This window comes from Ptychodera flava, chromosome 8, assembly GCF_041260155.1.
Source record: "Ptychodera flava strain L36383 chromosome 8, AS_Pfla_20210202, whole genome shotgun sequence".
Classification (NCBI taxonomy): Eukaryota; Metazoa; Hemichordata; class Enteropneusta; family Ptychoderidae; genus Ptychodera; species Ptychodera flava.
This window is the reverse complement of record NC_091935.1, coordinates 33,252,218-33,274,900: the sequence shown is the minus strand read 5'-3', so window position 1 is coordinate 33,274,900 and position 22,683 is coordinate 33,252,218. Positions and strand designations below refer to the sequence as shown.

The 22,683-nt window shown below is 37.3% G+C and overlaps 2 protein-coding genes across 3 annotated transcripts in view; both read right to left on the bottom strand.

The window, feature by feature from the left end:
* Positions 1 to 22,683, bottom strand: part of LOC139139114 (uncharacterized) — an 87,678-nt gene that overhangs the window by 36,527 nt on the left and 28,468 nt on the right. The window lies entirely within an intron of this gene.
* LOC139139441 (cell adhesion molecule DSCAML1-like) lies at positions 11,922 to 22,539 on the bottom strand. Its single transcript, XM_070708356.1, has 7 exons — positions 22,317 to 22,539; positions 21,980 to 22,141; positions 21,310 to 21,498; positions 20,340 to 20,651; positions 18,804 to 18,885; positions 17,029 to 17,273; positions 11,922 to 16,745 (listed from the first exon to the last, which is right to left on the bottom strand). Exons 1-7 carry the CDS (start codon positions 22,537 to 22,539, stop codon positions 16,588 to 16,590), a joined length of 1,371 nt encoding a protein of 456 aa, XP_070564457.1. The 3' UTR covers positions 11,922 to 16,587.

Here is a 22,683-nt window from a genome sequence, read left to right as displayed (position 1 = left end):
CTTGGAACTCAGTTTCCGATATATTCTTGTTGTTCGTTTGTTTGTTGACGAAAAGGGCCTAGGCCCCGCCAAGGTCTACATACCCCAATAGCTGCGAGTGTGTACTATTAAAACCGATCTCAAGATATCCTCAGTTTTCCGAGTTTTCTTTGAATAAGACCCATTAAAGACTGGAAAAAGTGTATAACACTGTCATAAGGTCGAAAGTGGCATGTAAATTCAAACGTTTTGACATCATTTTAGATTTCCTACCATTTTCAAAAACTAATCATATGACAAACAAAATAAAGAATACAACAACACAAAATGTTGGCCATCGTGTGTTATGCAATCATGGCATCATGCCTGTTTTTTTACGATCACGATGTGCATATGCAGGAAACACTGCATTTTTTGTACTTTTCCGTTCGGGCGTCACTTCATGAGTATTGAGGGAGCTGTCATTATTTACCGCTGAGGAATGTGAGGGGTAACTCAAAGAATTGAAAGCTACAAGGCGGTGTTGCTAAAAATGTGGAGAGAAAGAAGGGGAGTTACTCAATTTTTGGTGCAAATTGCACCATTTCACACATCATTTTCTCAAAATTTTCGACGCGAGAAGGGAAATTCCCCTCTCGCACTCTCCCCTTGAGGTGTTCTAACAGTTTTACTTTAAAGACACAATTGAAAAACACCTCTCGTATTGCACCAGACTGCGTCATTGCACACATCAATTTATCATTTTTTTCCATGCAAGAAAGGGTACAACCTCCTCTGACCCTTTCCCCCTCAGCCTCCTGCATGTTCTCTCCCCTGTACTTTCAAATTCTGCCCAGTATGATATCTTAGTGAAAGCCCTGTACCCATACAAAGTAAACAATATATCTGTATGGTTGTATACTGGTTATAGCGTGAGCTTTTACATCTACATTTTGTAAAGTTGTGACTTTGAATTTCATTTCACCTTTTCAACCGTCTTGAAATAACCGATGATAATCTAGCAAGGTACACCAGGGTATGAGAGGTCTTTACCATTGCTGTATTTTTGTAATTTTTACAATTATATGTCTAAATGGGGGAGGTCAGTCAAAATTTCTGTAGTAGAGAGGGGGTTACTCAAATTCATCAGGATCGGCGAAGGGGTGGGGGGGTACTCGAAATTTTAGAGTTTCCGATGAAATTCCTCCGACCTCCAAGGCCGTAAATAATGACGGCTCCCTTAGCCTGTTGAAAAAAAGTGCAGGCATGGGCAAAATCAGCGAGCAGTGATACTTCTATACGTGTCCTTCAATTAGCACATTGACACGAACCAACTTTGGTTTGAAAATAAATCCATGAAAATAATGCATAAAATTCGCAGCTATTGGGGCTTTATTAAAGGTATACAGTCAACTGTAATATAAATATGCCCGTATATGGTCAAAGGGGCGTTCCTTAGTATTCAATATGCCCATGTGAGGGCGTCGTTTTTTTAAACCGGCCACCCGCTTAAAATCTGTGATTGGTTAGATTTTTAGTATTTTCTCTTTCCATGGTAACTGTGGCAAAATCGGAACAGGTGACAGTGGACCTTTAAACCCGAATAGGTGCGAGTATAAACCGATCTCAAAATATTCTCAGTTTTCCAAGAATTTGCATTGAATAAGACCCATTAAAGACAGGAAAGAGTGTATAACATTGTCATAAGTGTCGAAAGTGGCATGGAATTTGTTTTATCAACCACAACATCGCCGAAAAAGGAAGATGTTCGTTTGTTTCAAATATCAAATCAATGAGTAAAGCGTATATATAGGCACACTCAGCAAGAACTAAAACTGCTCCAGGACAATGTACTTTTGTCCTGTCAGAGTGTGTGCGCTCTCCTGGCTTTCGTTTTACCGGTTGTTGCTTCATTTCAAACAAACAATCATATTTATGTTTCAGCCATGTTATTTACTAGTAATTCCATCTAGTCTAAAAGACCTGTTTCATAGTACAAAAGTGAGTTCAACATGGAAATGGGCCAACGGGTGATTTTACGCATAGTTTTGTATCATTGTAAATGACTATACACTACACAGATGCTCGTTAGCTGGGTAGTCTGCCAAAGCGATCGATTTTCTGCTCAATCTATCGATCCCGTAGTTGATATGCCCGTTATAGGTTACAGTGGCAGGCATATCGACAACGGGATAGATAGATCGAGCAGAAAATCGATCGATTTAGGGAGCCTTCAGTAATTACAGGGGGGTGGGCCGGGGGAATTTCGCGAACACCTGTACCATAAAATGTGACCCTCCCCCCAATCCTCCCGTCTAAAATGTGACCCTCCCCCTTGTCCGACATTCTAAAACTTGACCCTCCCCCCAACCACTGCGGTATTCTCCCCGGGAATAACTAAAACACTATCAGCTAATTTACATAACAATTGGTTCAATTGTCATGTTAGGGACAAATTACAGAGGGGAGGGCTGGTGTTTTTGGAGGGACAGTCGCAATTTATCACGCAAGAATTTTTGAAGAGATATGGTATTTCATACAGTTTAGGGAGGGTCACCATATTTTGTGCAACTATAGGAAGGCAAGATGTAGCTGACTTAGTGCTTCATCCAAAAATATCAAATCATAATATATGGAGTCTATCAGGCAAATTATTGACAATTTACCCCCACAAAACATGCTATATCTGTATTTTACATATGTTTGATGATGTATTTTAATGTACCTTGCTTGAATAGGGAAGTAAAATGAACATTTGTGTACAAGAAATTGATTTCTGAATTCATCTAAAAAGTTGGTTCACTATCCATGGTGTTTATGATAAAATTATGAATAGTTTTTTCCAATACAAAAATAGGTAAATCTGTGCATTTGTGTACTCTTGATTATTGATATTAATTTTCTTGATTAGACTAGAGTGGTTACAAGTCCATGGTTGTGTAAGAAATTTGATTTTGGAATTTCACCAAAATGTCGATTCACTATGCATTGGGGTCTATGATGAAACTATGAATAATTTTTTTTCAGTACAAAATTAGATAAATCTGTGCATTTATGTATGCTTGATTATTCACATTATTGTTCTTGATAACACTAGAATGGTTACAAGTCAATGGTTGTGCAAGAAATTTGATTTTGGGATTTCACCAAAATGTCAATTCACTATGCATTGGGGTCTATGATGAAACTATGAATAATTTTTTTTTAGTACAAAATTAGATAAATCTGTGCATTTATGTATGCTTGATTATTCACATTATTGTTCTTGATAAGACTAGAATGGTTACAAGTCCATGGTTGTGCAAGAAATTTGATTTTGGAATTTCACCAAAATGTTGATTCACTATGCATTTGGGTCTATGATGAAACTATGAATAATTTTTTTAGTACAAAATTAGATAAATCTGTGCATTTATGTATGCTCGATTATTCACATTATTGTTCTTGATAAGACTAGAATGGTTACAAGTCCATGGTTGTGCAAGAAATTTGATTTTGGAATTTCGCCAAAATGTCAATTCACTATGCATTGGGGTCTATGATGAAACTATGAATAGTTTTTTTTCAGTACAAAATTAGATAAATCTGTGCATTTGTGTATGCTTGATTATTCTCATTATTTTTCTTGATAATACTAGAATGGTTACAAGTCCATGGTTGTGCAAGAAATTTGATTTTGGAATTTCACCAAAATGTCGATTCACTATGCATTGGGGTCTATGATGAAACTATGAATAATTTTTTTTCAGTACAAAATTAGATAAATCTGTGCATTTATGTATGCTTGATTATTCACATTATTGTTCTTGATAAGACTAGAATGCTTACAAGTCCATGGTTGTGCAAGAAATTTGATTTTCGAATCTCACCAAATGTCAATTCACTATGCATGGCGGTCTATGAGTGTGTGCGTATTTTGTTGGTGATTTCTTATTCAGGAAATATCACACGGACAATCAAAGTTTTGGCCATAAAATCAGCTTCTGTCCAAAGTGACCCTCCCCCCAAGATAGGTTTATAAAAAGTGACCCTCCCCCTTGAACTGTTTTCTAAAAAGTGACCCTCCCCCCAATTCCCCCGGCCCACCCCACCCTGTAATTACTGAAGGCTCCCTTAGCAGACTACCCATGCAGCTAACGAGCGCCTATCTATGTTTGCACATTGCCTAGGATATAGCCTATCCACAGGCCAAATGAACTTTTAACCTATTCATTGGTACTCCGCCACCTCAGCTCCAACCCATATTTGTTTGCGCGTTCGCGTGTAGGCTATCTATCGTTCGTTATGTAGACCGCAGGCAATAAATGTCACACAACGATTTACTTGTAATTTGAATTTTATTCATGTGATTCTTTCTTTTCAATGTACACTGAAAAAAACCATTGTTACAAATTCTTGAAATAGGCTATTGACTGCTCTTGACCGGCGGCCGGTGTCGCTTGCGCGGATGTACTTTTGTGCGTCTCGCTCCAGGGTTAATATAGTGCGATTATTGTCTTTCTGTGTTAGGCCAGCTTGTTTCCGAAATATGTTGACATATGCTGTTGTGTTCGTCATGCGATTTCAGACATTTTTTGTCACAAAATTGCTGAAAAAATTATGAAATATCAGGCCGTCTATAAGTCAGTGTTTGTTTACACTGAAATAGGTAAGAGGTTCAAAGACACACACGGAGAATTATACACAATCAAGTTATGCGTGTGTTTCAAGTGATATCGTACCAATTCAAGAATCAAAGCAAAAACCATTTTCTCACCTCCATAATTCACACTAATATCTAACAATCTGCAAGCGTGCATGCTGCAAGTACATTTTTCGAAATTTGTTATCCAAGATTTTCAAAGCCTGCAGAAAAGCTAAGCGGCAAAATCCTATTCAAATACACTTTTTTCTATGACCCCTTCGTCTATGACCCCCTCCCCATAACAACCTACGCGCGCTGGGACGCACGAATAATCGTAGGCGAAAGAAAATTTTGGAGGGGAAGATAAGCTATTTTAGACTGCCCTTCCATCAAGATTTGAAAAGTTTTCCTTCCCACTCACAACTCCCCAGTTTCCCTCTTCCTCCTCAAGAGCTCCAAGGTGCTGTCAGAGTCTTCCCCGTGACAAGAGTTCCCAACTGCATGTCATCAACACATGTGTTTGTACATCCTGCAAAGTGTACTGTCTTTTAGATTCGTCACGAATTGTGTGAAAATCAAACAAATTTTCAACCAACGTAAGAGAAACGCCCTCCTTCCGGCCCACTGCGAGAATAAAATACACGCCTTCAAAACGAGAATACCTTTTCACTCGAACAGCTTCGTTGGCTGCTATGCCCCTGCACCGGTCCATGTGTGTTTCCTTAGGCTTGTTTAGTAACAGTCTCTCCTACCACGTCTTTGCTATTTCCTGTTTGTTTGTACTCTCGGCCTTGTAAGTTGCTCACTAAATGTTGTGACCTTCTGTGTAAAGCCACTTTCATTGTGTACATGTTCGAAGATATTGCAATGTTTCAGCCTATAGTGACGCCCTTTAACTGCTTTTATGCAGCTATAGTGTGGAATAAGTTTCAGTGTAAGAATTGTAATGTATCTGTTTGATTTTGTGTTTCTTTGCATGTGTTTTGGAATAGACCAATAATTGACTGACATAACGTGTATGTCAAAATACTGAACTCTGTCTAAAAGGTGACAAGCAAATTGTACAATTTAATATCATTCTAATTTGATAAATGATCTGAAAAATGGTCACGTTTTACAATAGATAAACTTGGAGGTCGGATTTTTGGGAAAAAATCAATTGAAGAGTCGTGATTATGTTTTGCATGTGATGTTGACTCACAGAGGTGTAAAGAAAGAAAACGAAATAAATTCCAAGCCGGACACCGCCGGCTACAGAAAGAAAGCAACCATGAAAACGCATTGTTTGGTTTATTTGAGCAACACATTTATCTTTAGGTTTGGGCCATTCATGAAAAAGATATGGGACACCTAAATTATACATACAGACTGAAAACACTTTCTGTTTGACTGACCTTCATTTCCGCTCCAAGAACATGCGCATAAGAAGGATAGTGGTTTACTACAATGCAGCGTGCGCTGTGTCATAGTATGTCATGGTTTTTGTGTCTTTGCTAAAACAGCAATTGAAAGTGATCAGAAATTAACTTCTCTAACAAAACAAAGGAGATCTAACTTACTTTTTCACGATAACCAATCGAAATCAGTCCTAAAAGAATACCTTCCTCAACATGGTGCAATTTGCATATGAATCATTAATTAAGGTGCATTGAAAAATGTCTTTGTTTGCCGTTCCGAATTTTCCTGAAACCTATCGGGTAAAAATGAGCACAGAAATACAAAATACCGTAAATACATATATTCCATACATAGTTTCCAACATATTTTTTGAGCGGGGCAAGGAAAATAACTATTTTAATATTTGATACTTGAACCACTATGTGTGTTATTCATAAGTTTGGGCGAAAACATTTTATTGAAGGCGCCAAAGATTAAATCCCTGCTTTACTGGACTATGTGTACATTAAATGCATGTACTCAGAATATGTAAGTAGTATGCATTACTCTCTTTACACACGTATCAAAAGAATTGCGATATTCAGTTGATATTGGGATCAAACTGTTTTGCTGCTAACTTTTATTCAGCGTTTTTTTTGTTATTTATTTTCACACAAAAATTAAAGTTTTCCGTTTCTCTTTAAATTCCCAGAGTTTATGATAATGAACAACACATTGTCACGTACTGAACAATGTATGCCTGACAGACAGTTGTTAGTTGTAGACTGCAAGTCAGCTCTGCACCTACGCGGCCAATAGACTTGTGTAGATACACAGTCGTGTTGGTTTGACGTGAATCTACAGACGTCCATGGGCCGCGTATACTAGTGGGCGCACGGCGGACTTCCAGGCAACAAGTATATCTATGGCCTGCATGATCCTAACGAGTGCACCATATTCCCTAAAGCTCTTTCAGTTCCATTTGCTTTATGTGTGATTCTTTGGAGTTTTCAATGGCATACTGATTCTGGGTTCAACCACAGACAAACATAGACAGACTCGTAACGGGTATTGTTTAAGGCGTGAAGCGGTTACGTAACCCATCCATGTTCGCCTCGCCTCAGGTTGCTCTCGCCTCTCTTTTCCGAAGAGTGCCGACCATGCATCCTTCGGTAATTTTCGGATTTTCGCCAATTGTTAATTAAGCGAAAGTATGTTCGGCAAAGTTTGTGTTGTTGTTGTTGTGTGGTGCTGAGCGCAATTAACGTGCTGGCGAAAATGGGAGTGTTTTGAGCTTCAGGAAAGTGAGTTTTACCGTTTTAAAAATTCCTCTCATATTTTTTTTGAATATATAATGAGTGTGTTTGAATCAAATTTGAAAGTCTTTTATCGATATTGTCTGGTTTTACTCAATGGTTTACGGTCAGTCATACTGTCTTTTACACGTTCGTCAAGGAAGGACATGTTTATGAAACTGCTGGCGTGTTATGTTTTGATTTATCGTGAAGCAGTATTTCTGGCCTGAGAGCTCACAAAGTAACTATGGTTGCTACTCGACTGGCAGCACGATGCCATCTCGTCGTATATTTCGCATTATCTCGTGCAATTATCAACCACAAACAAAGCCTCCAAAAAGTTTAACACCTTTGAAGCTCATTTTAACATGAAAAGCCAATAGTCTACCGAGACGAACATGGAAAAAAAGGCATGCCGCGTTTCCAGTCTGTCTAGAGTTGTCTGTGGTTCAACAGTCAGAGAAAGCATTAGAATGACGTGCCCGTTGACTCCGAATCAACATAATAAACACATATGTGTAACTTAGACAATTGTGAGCTTAGATATCCAAAATTTGACTCAAGAAGATGTCTCCTGCATAGCATGAAACTTTGTTCCCAAACTTGATAAAATATATTATTATTTTGTAAGTACAAGTTTACTTCATTTGAAAAATCTCACCGAATCTACCACAAGCTTCAGGAATATATGGTTATAGGAATGTAGTCAGAATTATCACTCCACTCCATTGTTAAATGGCTTGTGGTAAATTCGGTGTTAGTAGTAAACAGCAACACAACATCTGACAGTGGACGGTTTATTATAAGTGATTCATCGTTTATGCAAGGATACTCAGTATAACTTATAGTTATGTAAATACGCACAACCTGGTTTGACGATACACTCTTCCATTGAACTACAGTGGCAACCATCGAAACGGTAAACATAACACAGAAATGATTTGCCCTACACTCATACATTTCTATCAGTTCTTGATATCTCATTAGAAACCATATAGTGCAAGTTGATTTATTCTTCTTTACAGTGAGTTGTGTAGAACCGTTAGCAGTACGGAAACAAGACCTACTGTCTAGATTTAGTAGTTGACAGTACTGTCAGATGTGATTATCATATCGGCGGTAATATCAGTCAATAACAAGGAAATCAACTCATGCGAAAGCTGAAACACCGTCTGGAAGGAGGTCATGAGTAGTCAAAACAAGACAAGACATCCGCACTCATCCTGCTCGGAATGCATCATTGGCAAAAGTTCTTTGTTTATATCTGGTGGCGTTGTTTACCGCTAGACGACAGAGAACGATTTGTGACTTTTGTTCGAAATTGTCTATGAATCTGTAACTCTATGAATGCAACAGGGAAAATCGGGTGATTATTTTTTTATTGCTTTGACTCATTACAGTATATCAGCCCGTATTGTAACACACCTCATCCGCAGTTTGTGTTCTAATTCGCCAATTGATAGTCACGTGGGATGCGTTCTTTTTGTGCTGATCCACGTAAACGACGTCATCAGGCATCATTCGTTTGAACTGTTGCCTGCCAGGCATTAGTTCTGAAAAATGATGCCCGCTGACGTCAAAAACGATATTCGACGCGAACGCGGACCGGAATGTAAACAAAGATGTCGTCTGCGGCCGATCGAAACGATAATCCAGAAATTTATCCTACTTTCTGAAGAAGAATTGAATGCTTTTGTTTCCAACAAGGACTGGATACGGACAAAAACTATAATCAAAGGTGAATTGAACGTTTTGCAGAAGTATTGCGGTCTTTTTAGGAAAAACTTTTTCTACTGAACCACTCAAACATATTACATCATAGACCTACATGCGACAAGTTTTGTGTATAGTACGTTCTTGTGCATCGCTACGGATGAGGTGTGTTACAAAACACATATTGACTGGCATGAGGGCAACAGCATACGTCTTTAACCCCTCGGGCCTGTGAGTCACCCCCAAAAACAGACTGTTTCCCTCGGCCTACGGCCTCGGGAAACAGTCTGTTTTTGGGGGTGACTCACAGTCCCTCGGGGGACAGACGTATGCTGTTGCCCTCATAGCCAGTCAATATGTGTATACTGCAGTTCAGTAGCCCACAACTTTCCTCTACATGATTTTGTGTGATGTGGAAAAGGAGGCCTTTGCCCACCGCACAAATTATCATTGGAGAAAGGTATGGGCAATTGAACTACAGCAGTATTAGCTTCAGCATGTAGGACACTCACTAATCAATCAAGTTCATCCATTAAACCTAATATAGCACTTCACATACAGAGGAAGGAATTCTTGCCAACTATGGTTTTCCACACGATTATTTAACTACCATCAATTGTATGGCAAAAGTGATCAATATGGTACTTGTCCACCATCATTCAATGGTTTAAAGATTTCAGCTTCATTGAAAGTGATTAAGAGAATAACATTTACCATTTGAAAACAGTTCAATTCTCACTGTGCATCTATCGCCCTCCAGCAGCCAGCCATCAAACTTATTTTCAACCTCTTGTTGACAACCAGTTGCCCCGTTGTCTTGATACTTTTGTGGCGAAACGTCGATACAAAGTCTTTTTCAGATGCTTTCAAATTATGATGAAATGAGACATTACCTGGTTTGTGAGACATCTTTCAACCAGATATGAACTGAACATGCTTACGTGTGTAGTAGTGAGTCAGGGCCGTCATTCAGTTCAACTAGTCTTTATCATACTGTGAAATGTGACATAAGCAGAAGTAGCAAGTTTCATTAATTTTGGTGATTAATTACGGGATATGGTAATTAGTGGCTGATGAGTTTCATTCTTAAATGTCGTTGCATAGTGCAGAACAATGTATGTAAGATTAATATGCTAATATGTTTTTAGAATAAAAATAGTGTGATCTGAAAAACACATCATTGATGATAAGAGATGATTACAGAATGTTTGGAGAAATTGCTCCTTTGGTTTGAGACAGTGTAGATGTTATTAGGTTTGGGAGTGTTGCCCTACTATTCATTATATAAATTTTCCCGGAAATATTTTTGCAGAAGAGGGGTACAGTATGGATTTGTTTGCATAAGACGGATACCTAAACGTGTTAGTGGAGTAGAAAGTACTCCCTCATGTGTGCAGTTGCAGAAGTTATGGTCAGTTTCTCTAAATCTTCGACTGAATCGGATATGTATTGATTGTAACTTTTATCTTATCAAAAATCACAGTTTCGTATATTCCAGATAGAAGTAATACAATGTATTATTTCTGAGATTAAATCATTAATGTCTGCTCCAGTTATTGCAATTTTATCAAGTCAGTGTCTTCATGTAGTTCATGCTCTTTTGTTAAGAACAATTTGCATTTATCCCATAGTTCACTTGCATATCTGCAATCAAAAATTGCATGGTGTCTTTGTCACCACAGATGTGACATTTCCCATCACTAGCTTTGAAAATTTTTGCAAAACTTTCTGTGACTAAACCTCTATGATATTTCTTCCAGTTTAATAGGTCATTTACCACATTGCTGATAATTTTGTCTGAATTTAAAAGCTGGAACAGGGGCTTTTTATAGTTATCCCAGTTAATATGAAAGTCTCTGTCCAATCACACTCCATACATATACATGGTACTCACAGCGCCCTCGAACGGCCAATATGGACAAACGGTCGTTTAAAAATGTTCACACTCCACAAGCAGTGGCGCTATCACTAGCATCTTTCACCGCAGGACTAAGGTGACAAAGGCATGGAAAATCCAGCATTCAGTACTCAGCAGTCCTTTCCTTAAATGGTTCAGACTAAACCAACAACACTGCGAGCTGTTAATTAACATGGCTCTGCTGAATGTTTCACAGCACTGTCAAATGTCTGTCACTTCAATATCTGCCCGTTTTATCAAAATTGGTGAACCAACTTCAGAATTTATCACTAATTACAATTTCCAAATTAGCATTTAATTGGCATGATGCTCCAAATATTATCATTTTTCGCATATTACGATTTATATGGCAAGTTTCATCATATTTAGAGCAGTAAATTTTAGTACATAACACTATGGTCATCATGCGTCCCATAGACAAACTTGTAGCAGAAAAATTATAACTCTGATAACTTCAGTAATATGCATACCATGCCCACCAAAATCTAGTCAGTTCTTGGCATTTGATATCTAAAGCAATGTACAAAATTTAGTTGAAATCTGTCCAGTTGTTCTTGAGATATCATGTATAAAGACACGCAGACAGACATGTCACACACAAACAGACATCACTAAACCATAAGCCCACGTGTGTGACACACGTGAGCTAATAATTTTGATTAAGTCCTCTGAACTGATTAATTTGTCAGTGAATAAATATTTGGGTTGCGTATGCAAGTCCCTTGTAATGACCTAATTGATATTTGTTGTATTTATTGTGAATTATTGGCAAATCTATCATGATACATGTTCTCAAGTGTGGAATGGGATTCACCCAAGAAAGGATAATATGAACTCTGAGGTATTTGATTCGGTTTGGAAGCTGAGTTATATATGGATAGGAATTGATGTTTACATCTACTATAAACAGTAATGCCCTTGCAAGCAAGTTGTACCTGTCATACAACAGCAAAGCCTAATACTTCAGATATGCACATCTCTCACCTATATACCCATACAAGACAAACACAGAACACACTCTACAACGGGACACAAATACTTAAAACATGCATTCTTTATTGATATGTCGATTGATTATATTGTTAAATTGACACAAAAAGTACATTGGATTAATCAGTTATAAAATACAAATTCATGCGGCAGTTTGATTTATCTCTTTAATATACTCACCCAAACTGATTTGGGGATATAACTACTTTGAAATAAAACATTCTCTTGAACACAAAACTTTAGACTTGATGGCTTCTGAGTTGCATACTTTGATGGATGAATACACTGTTATTGGACAAAGCTCATGAATTTTCAGCCAAGTCTGTAAGCTTAGTCTTTCAGCTTAGCAAACACAGCTGATCTGAAATTCATCTTGGATAATCTCCTTTTCTCGGTACATTGTCCTTTAAAAAATCTCTTGAAGAAAAGTGCCATTTAATTCAACAACCTTTGCTGTTAGTATAAAAAATGAATATTTTTTATATAAATTGATATTTTACCTTCTGACTGAAACAATTGACATTGACATTTGACAAAACATACAAACAAAACAACTTGCACATATTTGTGTACATTACCTTTCTTCATACACACGATAAGAACAAGGCTTACATGACAATTACATGCAAAGCAATAATTAGCAAATCTGCATTCTGACCACCCTTCCAGATCTAATGGTTTGTGCCTTACAAAGACAGTGTATTGATAGGCAACTGTCTTTACCAATGACCTGGCGTGCAAGTCATCTGTACTTTCATTACAAATAAAAACATAAAAACAGCCATGATAAACCAATGAATTGTATGCCATGTGTCTAGAATGATCAGTATCAGCATCTTTAATAGCATTGACTGCAGTTCACCCCAAATAATTTTAGAGGATCAAAAACCACCTGAGTGATTTTTTTGTTAAACACGGCACACCCTTCAAGCACGTGCATGTACTGAACAAACACAACACTATCACAGAAAGACAAATATAGATGTACACCTCTGCTAATACCATCAGTCAGTGCCTTTACAAGATTGCTAAAATGCCTAGCTATGTACTGAGGTTTGAACAGCTAAGGTTTAGTATTCTCATAATAAATAGACTGTAAATAAGAACAGGAAACATATTCCTTGGAAATATTTTGACTGATAACTGTGGTACAAACTACATCGTTACTTTTGGCAGGTATATTTAATAACAGGAATATGTATCTTACTGTCACACAGTAGAAATATACACATAGAAAATTTAAAAATGTCACCATTGCATTTCTTGGAAATATTCACTCAGAAAGATGACAAAGTCCCTGCTTGTCGGTACCTCAACAAGCTAGAAAAGTATACAGGGCCAGGTCATGATGAGATTTAATCTTGAAGTCTTGCTTTGCAAAACTAGAAATTGCACCATACAAAAATTCCATTGTATTGTTTTATATATAAATGTACACATGCATATTGAGAATTTTAAGTAGTAAATAATTTGAAATTGCAGCTACAGGGTAAAGCAATGTGAACTATGCATGTAAATAAATTGAAGGCCAGGCAAGAACTTTTTTCTCATGGGTTTGGTCTTTTGGCTATACAAAAAGATGTAAATCCATTGTATTATATTTTGAAAAAGAAAATGTTCTCGGCAAGAGATGCCGTGGACATGTATTATTTCATGGCTTCACTACCAGAAATGTCGGTAAAATTTAGTTTCTTTTCAGCTGATTAACATTTACATCATTTAATGCAGATGGTTAACAACATCATAAAATTAGTTTATGTCTACTATATTCAAGAAGTGTCGATATTTCAAATGTCTGAGTTCAGCATTTTGAGTCAAGAAAGGTGATTAAAAGTTACCATGTTATACAAGAAACTGTGAGAGCAATTTTATATTATGTAAAAGATTTCATAATGCTGAAAGAATCAAATTGCCCAGAAGGATCTGTGCAACTTCATTTTTTATTATTTTACTTGAAATCTGAATAGAATTACATGTTTGTGAAATACTTTATGCAATTTACCAACAGACGGTATACCATGCAACGTAAGATTTTGACCAGTTCTATCTCACGGCCCTGATACGGCTTTTGCGGCCTGAGGTCGTACGGCGGAAGGGCCCGAGCGTGTGAGGGCCCGTACGCCGTACGACCAAGGGCCGCAAAAGCCGTATCAGGGCCGTAAAGGTTTTATCATATACCTTATGAAATGGTAAATATGTAGTTTACATAATATTCAACATTGTTTAGGAGATAAAAATGCGTGCGATATCAAAGATTCATCGCCATTTGTGTAAGTTTTTCAGAAATACGATGACCGCTTCCCGTCGCGGATTGACATACATAATGACGTCATTTGTTTACCTGCAGAATTCTAGAACGCGCAAAGCAACATCCGTACTGTACGTGACCAACAGAGATCAAGGCTGAAATCGAGGTGTATGGAGGACAAAGGCGTGTTGCCAGTTTCTGGTAATTTTTACTGAACAGGCACGCTCTTAGTATACACAGGATTTCACTAGAATTTAGAAATAAAAGCCGACGTTACCTGCACGGCCCCTCTGTCGCCACGCGCAACTACGATCTGAGTGAGCAGACGTTTTGCTAATCTCGCGCTGGCTTTGTGTACGAATGGAACGTTTGCAGATAGCAACGCGCGTAGTAACCAGAATCGAAATAGTTCAGAAATGCACGCGATTGCCCATATTTGGGCACCGGGCCGGGGCGTGATACGTAAGAAAAATGCACGGATCTGAGGGCACTTTCTCCCATAGCTTTACACAGGCACGTGAATGTAGGTATATGATAAATGACATATATGCATAGGCGAATGCTAGTGCATATATAAAGTGGACTGGACAAAATTGAGTGGTACACCATCACTTGGTGTACTTTATTGCTAATATTATATAGGGCTCAGCCCTTGGTGTCGCGCCAGGGGTTAAGATTGGCAATGTTATTTGTATTGATTCATGATAAACTGTAATTGTTACTTCATAAACGTTTATATGACAACTATGCCCAGTTTCCCTCTGATGAAAGCAGTTCACGTACTTACACGACGTCAAACCCTGCAGCAGGGCAGGTATAGATTTTCTGTAGCGTGTAAAAATTTTGGACAAAAATTGGCAATTTTTACAATGATAACAGCCTATGGCGTTAAACAAGGGACGTATTATGCAATAATTATCATTGCAATGGTAACCGCACTGCCCATCTTCCACTTGCAAGCTGAAAAATATAGCGTTCCGTCTAAAAACTTGCAATTTTTTAATCTAATTATTGACACAGGGGGCGCTCTTCTATAATTCAATCCCAGCATTCTTTGCGTATGCCCCCGTTCATATGCACGACAGTTTTCTCCGTTTATCTATATCAACGATACTTTGTATCAGCGACAAGGTGTATAATAACATTTACTGGCTAATAAAAGAGGTATATTTTATAAAAGGCATGTTATATCATGGTAATTAGTTTCGTATTTGTTTATTTACGAGTATTCAAAAAAAAACAACATGGCGGCGCCCAAGAAAGAAGGGTACACTTCCGGTTACTCGCATAGTATATTATGAATAAGCGCATGCGTAGTCAGTAAGCCGCTGGCGCGACTATTATATCCTGACAGTATTTTAAAATTCTGGGATGAATTGTTAAAAAGGATTTTTGTGTTTGCCGAGAGTTCACACGCGTGCCAACTGTGGTATATCGCGAATATACAACAGTTCTTTTCACGTTTTGACCAATCAATATTTGCACCATCAATATACCGGTATGACATAATTGAGGATATCGCACCCTGTAAATACGGTATATATCTGATTTTTCTCACCTCAAATTCATCATTGCAAAACAAATTTTATAGTCTAACATCATCATATGTTATCATTTTGTCAAAGTAAACATTTGTCAAGTTTTCTTGTCAAATACGGAGTTGGTAGATATTAATTTCAAGTAGCAATACTTCTATAAGTACAATGGAAATATTCTTTTTAGTATGTGAGCATATATTATAAAATAGATTAATAAATTCTCTGTAAGATGTAGAAATGACTTTCAAAGTTACAACACTTGACATGTCTTCTGAATTACATTGTACATGTACATGTATGCACATACATGTAGATGCACTTTCACATGTGAGTTACAAGTAGAAATTAATTACAGATATATATTAGACATGCATCATAGAGTATACATCGGAAACAAGAAAACTTGCGTACAGAACATCCCCTGTATGGACACAGGTCTCCAACCAGGCTAAATAACTTCTAAGTCATCCATCACATGGCAGGTTAAGCCTGTATACTAAGTGTGAATTGGACAGCCCACAAGCAACCGTAATCTTGCAATTAAAGTTAATGGTCAGTTTGTATATAGTAGGATCTATTGTGGGCTGATTATACTTGCAGTAAATATGGGAAGAGCAATTAACCAATATACTGGTACATTGTTAGGTAGCTATATTCCTAGAAAGGTATCGTCAGTTATAGGCTAATCATTGTCCGGTACGTGCATGAATGTCATGGTATCTTGGCCAGAACACACTTTGTCTTTTCAGACAGATAAATAGTCAGAAAGTTATCTGATCATTTGATCACGTATGCTAGCTCTCTTGCACAATTGATTCAAAAGTTCCTGGTCAGTTTGTCTGTAATAGCAAGTTTATAACTTTTGAACACTTTTTAATCATAGTTTTTGATTGCATTTTTTCACTTACACGTTGGGGGGGGGGGTGTTATTTCTTAATTCTGTTTACCATCCAGGCTTTGTAAGGTAATGCAACTTTACTCCACGCTCCATTTTTCTTGGTGAACTTGTACGCTTCACGCAAACACAGCACCAGTACGAGGAAAATTATGATTGTGGCAATTGTTGCAATGATTGGTATCCACACTGTAAAACAAAACCAAATGTTCCGTGAAAAACGAATTCAGTCAGAAAAGTCACTACAATTTTCGCACAACTGTTTGATCTAGAAATTGTATATTCTCTACTTCCCATAGAGAAACAAGTCTGTGCTTAGGTGCCCATCATACTTGTGAATCCAGTTATTTGCAGGGCACAACTAAACTGTACAACAAACTTGCTACTTCAAGACTTCATAAAAACATCTCTTGACAATCCAAGCCTGCTCACTCTGATATTCAAAATCATTGTCTTTTTATGGCGACGTTACCTTGTACATGATAGCACACAAGCTGCTCCCTGTCAGCAATCCCACATTGACTTCCGTCTCTCACGTTCTTGTTGAATGCTGCCACCTGACACTTGGCTACCACATTATCTTCTCTGAGAGATGAGCCACAATCAATATCGACCTCCGCTTCCAGCTTGTTATGAACTCTCCTCTTCTCTGTCATATTTTGATCTCCCACAGAGCAAAATATTGCATACTGGAGACTTTTAACTGGTCCATTTGGTCTAGAAATATACATACCACCATAAAAGTTCAAAATTGATCTTTCTAAAGTTCTTTTCGAAATCTGTAGCAATGCAAGATAAAGTCTCTCATGTCAAAAATAAAGAAGAATTTACTTAAAGCTATATAAGCTGTATCTTTTGGCAATTTTTTTCAGAACTTTTTGTTTTGTGATTTTCCTACACTTTCTGCATTGAATCCCTAAACTGTAATTTAATGCCAAGTATTTAGCATATCAACACAACCTATATATAATCTACATAATTATTGTTGAAAATTGCATTCAAGTCCGGAAATAGAATTCATTTGTAAACAATTAATAATGATCGCTACACATATGCAAGCTGTGTTGACAAAAAGAATACTCGAAATTTCAGCATGACAAACGGATTAGGGGCAGACACGGTAGTTGATATACAGAAGCAGAATACTGAAAAACTTGCCACAAGTTACAGCTCATGTCCCTGTAAGTCAGAAATCAACTCATGATACGAGGTAAAAACACAGTTCTCAGGGTAGTACAGAAATATTGTTCATATCAATGATAGATGATTATTTTTTACTTCAAGAGTAAGGGAAGTTTTCATATATCCATGCTGAACATTTACAGATACAACCAATGCATGTGATATGCATCAACTGTACAACATAAGAGTGTACAACAAGAAACTCTGTGGTTTGAGGTAGTATGCACCTTTGGGACAGATATTCTGACTTACTAATTTTTACAATTCATTTCTGATCTACCAATTGTGGGGGCTCATTTTAAAAGGTGTCTCAGTTTTTAACGAATAAAATTGTTATTTTTGCCCATAGACTTAACACAGGGATAGCAGCCATTTTGAATTTCAAATACATATATTGGTAAATGTTACTTGGTAATTTGCTTTTCCAGTACCAAACTTTGCATGGTGACCTCTGATTTTTATTCTTAATTTTTAAAAAGAATGGTTCAAAGTTTCCTGAGGAAAGTTTGGGCAAAAGTTTAACTCTGTCACTTTCCGGGTGCGTACCACCTTAATCATAAGTGACAATGCCATACAAAGGGCACAATCACATATCACAGGTGGCAATGGGGCAAAATACTAGCAGTAACACTGTGCTCCTCAATAGATAAAACTTTATATTTGTAATGTACTAGTATATCGTTCTGGAAACCTTTGGTACTCAACGATCCAATTTGAAAAAGAAAGAAAACCTGGACTTAAATAGACTTTTCAGGCGCCATGTTATGCATTACATCAACTGCTACGTAGTTTTCCAATCTCAAGGAATATGCAAATGTAATATCAGAGCAATGTACTGAGGCAGAGTTGGAGTACATTTTTTTCACATAAAAAGAAGAGGTTCTTAGAAATACAATGACTAAGACGATACCAAAGATACCCGAGAGAGAGAGAGAGAGAGAGAGAGAGAGAGAGAGAGAGAGAGAGAGAGAGAGTAACCCTGTCAATCAAATTTCAAAATAATTATGAAAACAGGATGCTGCAATACTTGAAGTTCTTGAACATGCACAAAAAAAAGACACAAACCTGTCTGGCAGCTTCCATTCCAACTTCAACATGGATGCACTGTCGCTTTCTCCCATTGTCACATTTACTGGTTTGCTTGGTGCTGAAGGACGGGAAGAGAAAGAAATAGAAAATGATGATGTAAAAAGGTCAAAAGATGAAAAATAAAATGTACTGAAATTATATACATGTGTCCATTTGATCATATTTAAAAGTTCATAAAGTACATCTCTTTGTCATATTTTGTCATCACAATATCTTGCCGTTTTCTCACATACTCTTTGAATTCTAAAATCACAACAATAGGCAACCATTTCAGACAGAAAGACAATGACAAGTTATCATTTCGTTTTAAATATCCTGCTTTGGTCAAAAACTGTCATATTACAGAAAGAACATAGAATACAACATGGGAGACGATAGATTTTTCTCTCAAATTGATAGTGTCGTGTTTTTTGAGCTTCTATAAAACTGCTACAGTGACAATGTATGGTATGGGGTATGGGGGCCATTTTGAATTTCAAATATAAGTAAATTTTAATAGGTTATTTGTTTCTCTAGTACCAAACTTTGCATGGAGATCCCTAATTTTGTTCTTGATTTGGTAAGAGAATGGTTGAAAGTTTCATTGTACAAAGTCTTTCATTTTTAATGCACATCTACCTGAAATGAAAACTGCAAAACCATTATCAGGATTCACTTCAAATCAACTTAAATGGAAATCAGGCAAAAGGTCCTACATAAAAGTTTTTTACTGACAATGTTCTATGTCCTAACACAATATAACTAATTTCACTGGCATTAGAATTGATTTCTCTGCGTATCATTACAACAGACCTACAAAACAAATGGTGTACATATTTATGTGAATAACAGTGTGAGAATGCTTCACTTAGGTGGTTATGCAATAGGACATAAACATGAAGTCCAAACTCTGAACTCTTTGCTTCATTGGTGGCTAAAACTGTAAATGCAGAATAGCATCCATTCACAAGCAACAATTAGAATTCCAAGCTGTTGGTCGTATACATAGAATGCACGTCACATAAAGTTGTATGAAAGTGCAAAGGTCATGGTTTTACATGTACTAGTACAGGCACAACAATCATACAGTGGTCTGCCTTGACGCGTTAGCATTACGTGAACTACTGTAGACATATTGTCTAAATTGAGGTGTTGCAAACACAGTCAGGTGTAATTATCAGCTAAGTAGTAATTCCAGTCGATCACAGATTTATTAATTCGGTCAAAGTTGAAACATTGTCTTCCAGGAGGTCAAATGTAGTCAAAACAACTACACTTGAAAGCAAGTGATATGACTTTGACAGCGCATGGAAATTTGTGGTGGTGTTCTCTTGACTACGTCTGACCTCCTACTAGACATACAAGTGTTTCAAATTTTGCAGGATTCCTTTATGATCAACTCATATTACCGCTTAGCTTACAATTGCACCTGACAGTGGTGGCAACACCTTAATTCAGACAACATGTCTAGTTTATCTAATGCCAATGTATCAATGCAAACACAGTTATTCCATGGACAGTAGATGGACTTACATCCAATATCAGTTCTACCATACACTGGTTCTGATCTATCACCACATGGATCGGCAATGAGTGCATCGCTACACGCTCTGACGACAACCTTATAGTTTTCATAACCACAGAGGTTTTTAATTGTTATTGCTGAGTTGGTAGTGTGATTTGTCCAAGACCTGCAATGCAGAGTGTTGTTCTGTGGAACAGCTATCACTTCATACCCAGTTGATGTGACATTGTAACTTGGCACATGTGTCCAGGTGATGGTCATTTCAGTATCTGTTATCGATGATGGTACAAGTTTCACATCATCTGGAACATCTCTTGGAGCTAAAATAAAAAAAAATCGACATTTTCTCCCTTAAAACTGTTAACACCTTTGAAAGCGACTGGAAGAATACAAAAGATAGATGTCAGAAAGGTAATACTGTTTCCATGTATGATTTTAAATCACAACCTATTATATCTAGTGTTAAGAAGACATTTGGTATAGTTCTCGTGGTTGTTATTTTGTCAAGGGCAGGGCACCACGCATCTTTCTTCAAGAAGGCTGACTTTGTTATTCAGGTTTTGTGTGAAATATTTGTTACTCTTGTGTGTTTTGTAGTTCTATGTAAATTTGATTTGACCCATGGAATTTGATTTTGACCCATGGAATTTGATTTGACCCATGAAATTTGATTTGACTAATTGACTTTGATTTTGACCTATGGAATTTGGGTGTGAGCATAACTTATTTTTCTTGAGAGCAACCATAAAGATTCACTAAATGACAATGACTAAAGTAGAGACACGTACCTGGCAACAAACTTTTATCACAGAGTATTTTTGAAACTTTAAACCTTTTTGGTAATAAAGCTAAACTTTGTTCTCATTGTACTTATGATCACAATACTGTAAGTACTTTAGAGAGTCCAAATCACATCTGACCTTTAAGATGCATAGAATTCCTGAAAATTTGTTGATGACAAAAGGAAATATAAATTACCTCCAATACTTGTTCTCTGTGAAACATAACCAGTGGCCGGTCCCTCTCCAGCAGCAGTCAGTGCCGATGCAGAGACAGCGTATTCTGAGTTTGGTTGCAGGCCACTGACTTCAAAGGACAACCATTCTCTACTGGACTTTAAAAACTGGGGATCGCTGACCTTGTATGTTACCGTGGTGATGTCTTGACCTGTTCCAAATTTTTATAGGTAGAAATGTTTGACGACGAATGAGGATTGTTAAAGTTCGAAGCTCCTGTACATCACATCTTGTTTAACCATTTTTTAATCTTTGCTAAAGTAATATTTTCTCTGCAAAATTCTGAACGCTAACTTTCCTTTTTTGTGTCCTTTCATGTAAAACCGACGGTCAGCAGTGATGCGAGTTGAATGATCCTGCACTATGCTAGGTGCCAGTTATGGCTTTATGCTTTTGTCTCAAAGGTCTACAATTGTCCACCACTCTAAATGATAAAATGGCAACTTGACCTGTCTAGCAAAAGAAAGTTCTCATCCAAGACTCAAGAACAAGCAGATTTTTTAATCTCTGGTATTATATAAAATATGATTTAAATCTGATATCAGAAGAAAGGTGCAAATTTTGTGTCAAAACATTACTTACTGTAAAAATAAACAATGCGCCTGAATGTAAAGTAAAGATTTATGGCTCACCCGAACATGTACCATTTGACAAACTGAGGCAGACTGTCAGTTTGTACTTGAGAATTATACCATTCCTATCTTCAACACAGGGAGCTTTCCATATTGCTTGAAGACTCGTAGGGTTACTTGGAATGGATTGTAAAGTCAGATTCCTTGGTGCGGCAGATGGAGCTGTTGGGGTGAAAAAGACAAAACAAAGAAACATATGTTCACAATGGGATTAGAATTACATTACCAAGAAAATGAGGTTTTAATACAAGACTAAGTTTAAAATAGCTATTAAAAGATAACTTTTGAAGGTTTCTTGAACTTGGACAAACCACTAACTGAAAGGAAAATTCCTTACCTCCTTCTTTGGTGTACAGGCGAACAGCCTTAGAATTGTCACTATAGCCAAGCTCATTCTTAGCTTGAATTTTAAACTCATACTGCACATACGCCAGGAGATCCCCTACTGTATAGTTGTGGACACTGCCCTCTATGGTGATTGTTTTCCTAGAATGAACAACAGCACTTCCTGTAAAATAATTTGTTGTGATGTTCCTTCTGGAAGGAATGGCAAAGCACATAACTATAGGCGAAAAATCAACTGCAACACGTTCAACTACAATACATGCTGCTGATATGTTGCAAACTTAAAGTGGCACTCCCACTTGGTACCATTTTTAAAACACATTTTCTTAGTGCCAACGGTCGATTTTTGACGTGGCGAC

Bases quoted from the DNA above. Each gene is read 5' to 3' on its own strand.
- LOC139139441 (XM_070708356.1), bottom strand. From the start codon at position 22,539: ATGTGCTTTGCCATTCCTTCCAGAAGGAACATCACAACAAATTATTTT. The intron at 21,499-21,979 runs GTGAGCCATAAA...AATTTGGAACAG, and splicing joins GTCAAATGGTACATGTTCGG to GTCAAGACATCACCACGGTA. The intron at 16,746-17,028 runs GTAACGTCGCCA...TTTGTTTTACAG, and splicing joins TGTGTGCTATCATGTACAAG to TGTGGATACCAATCATTGCA.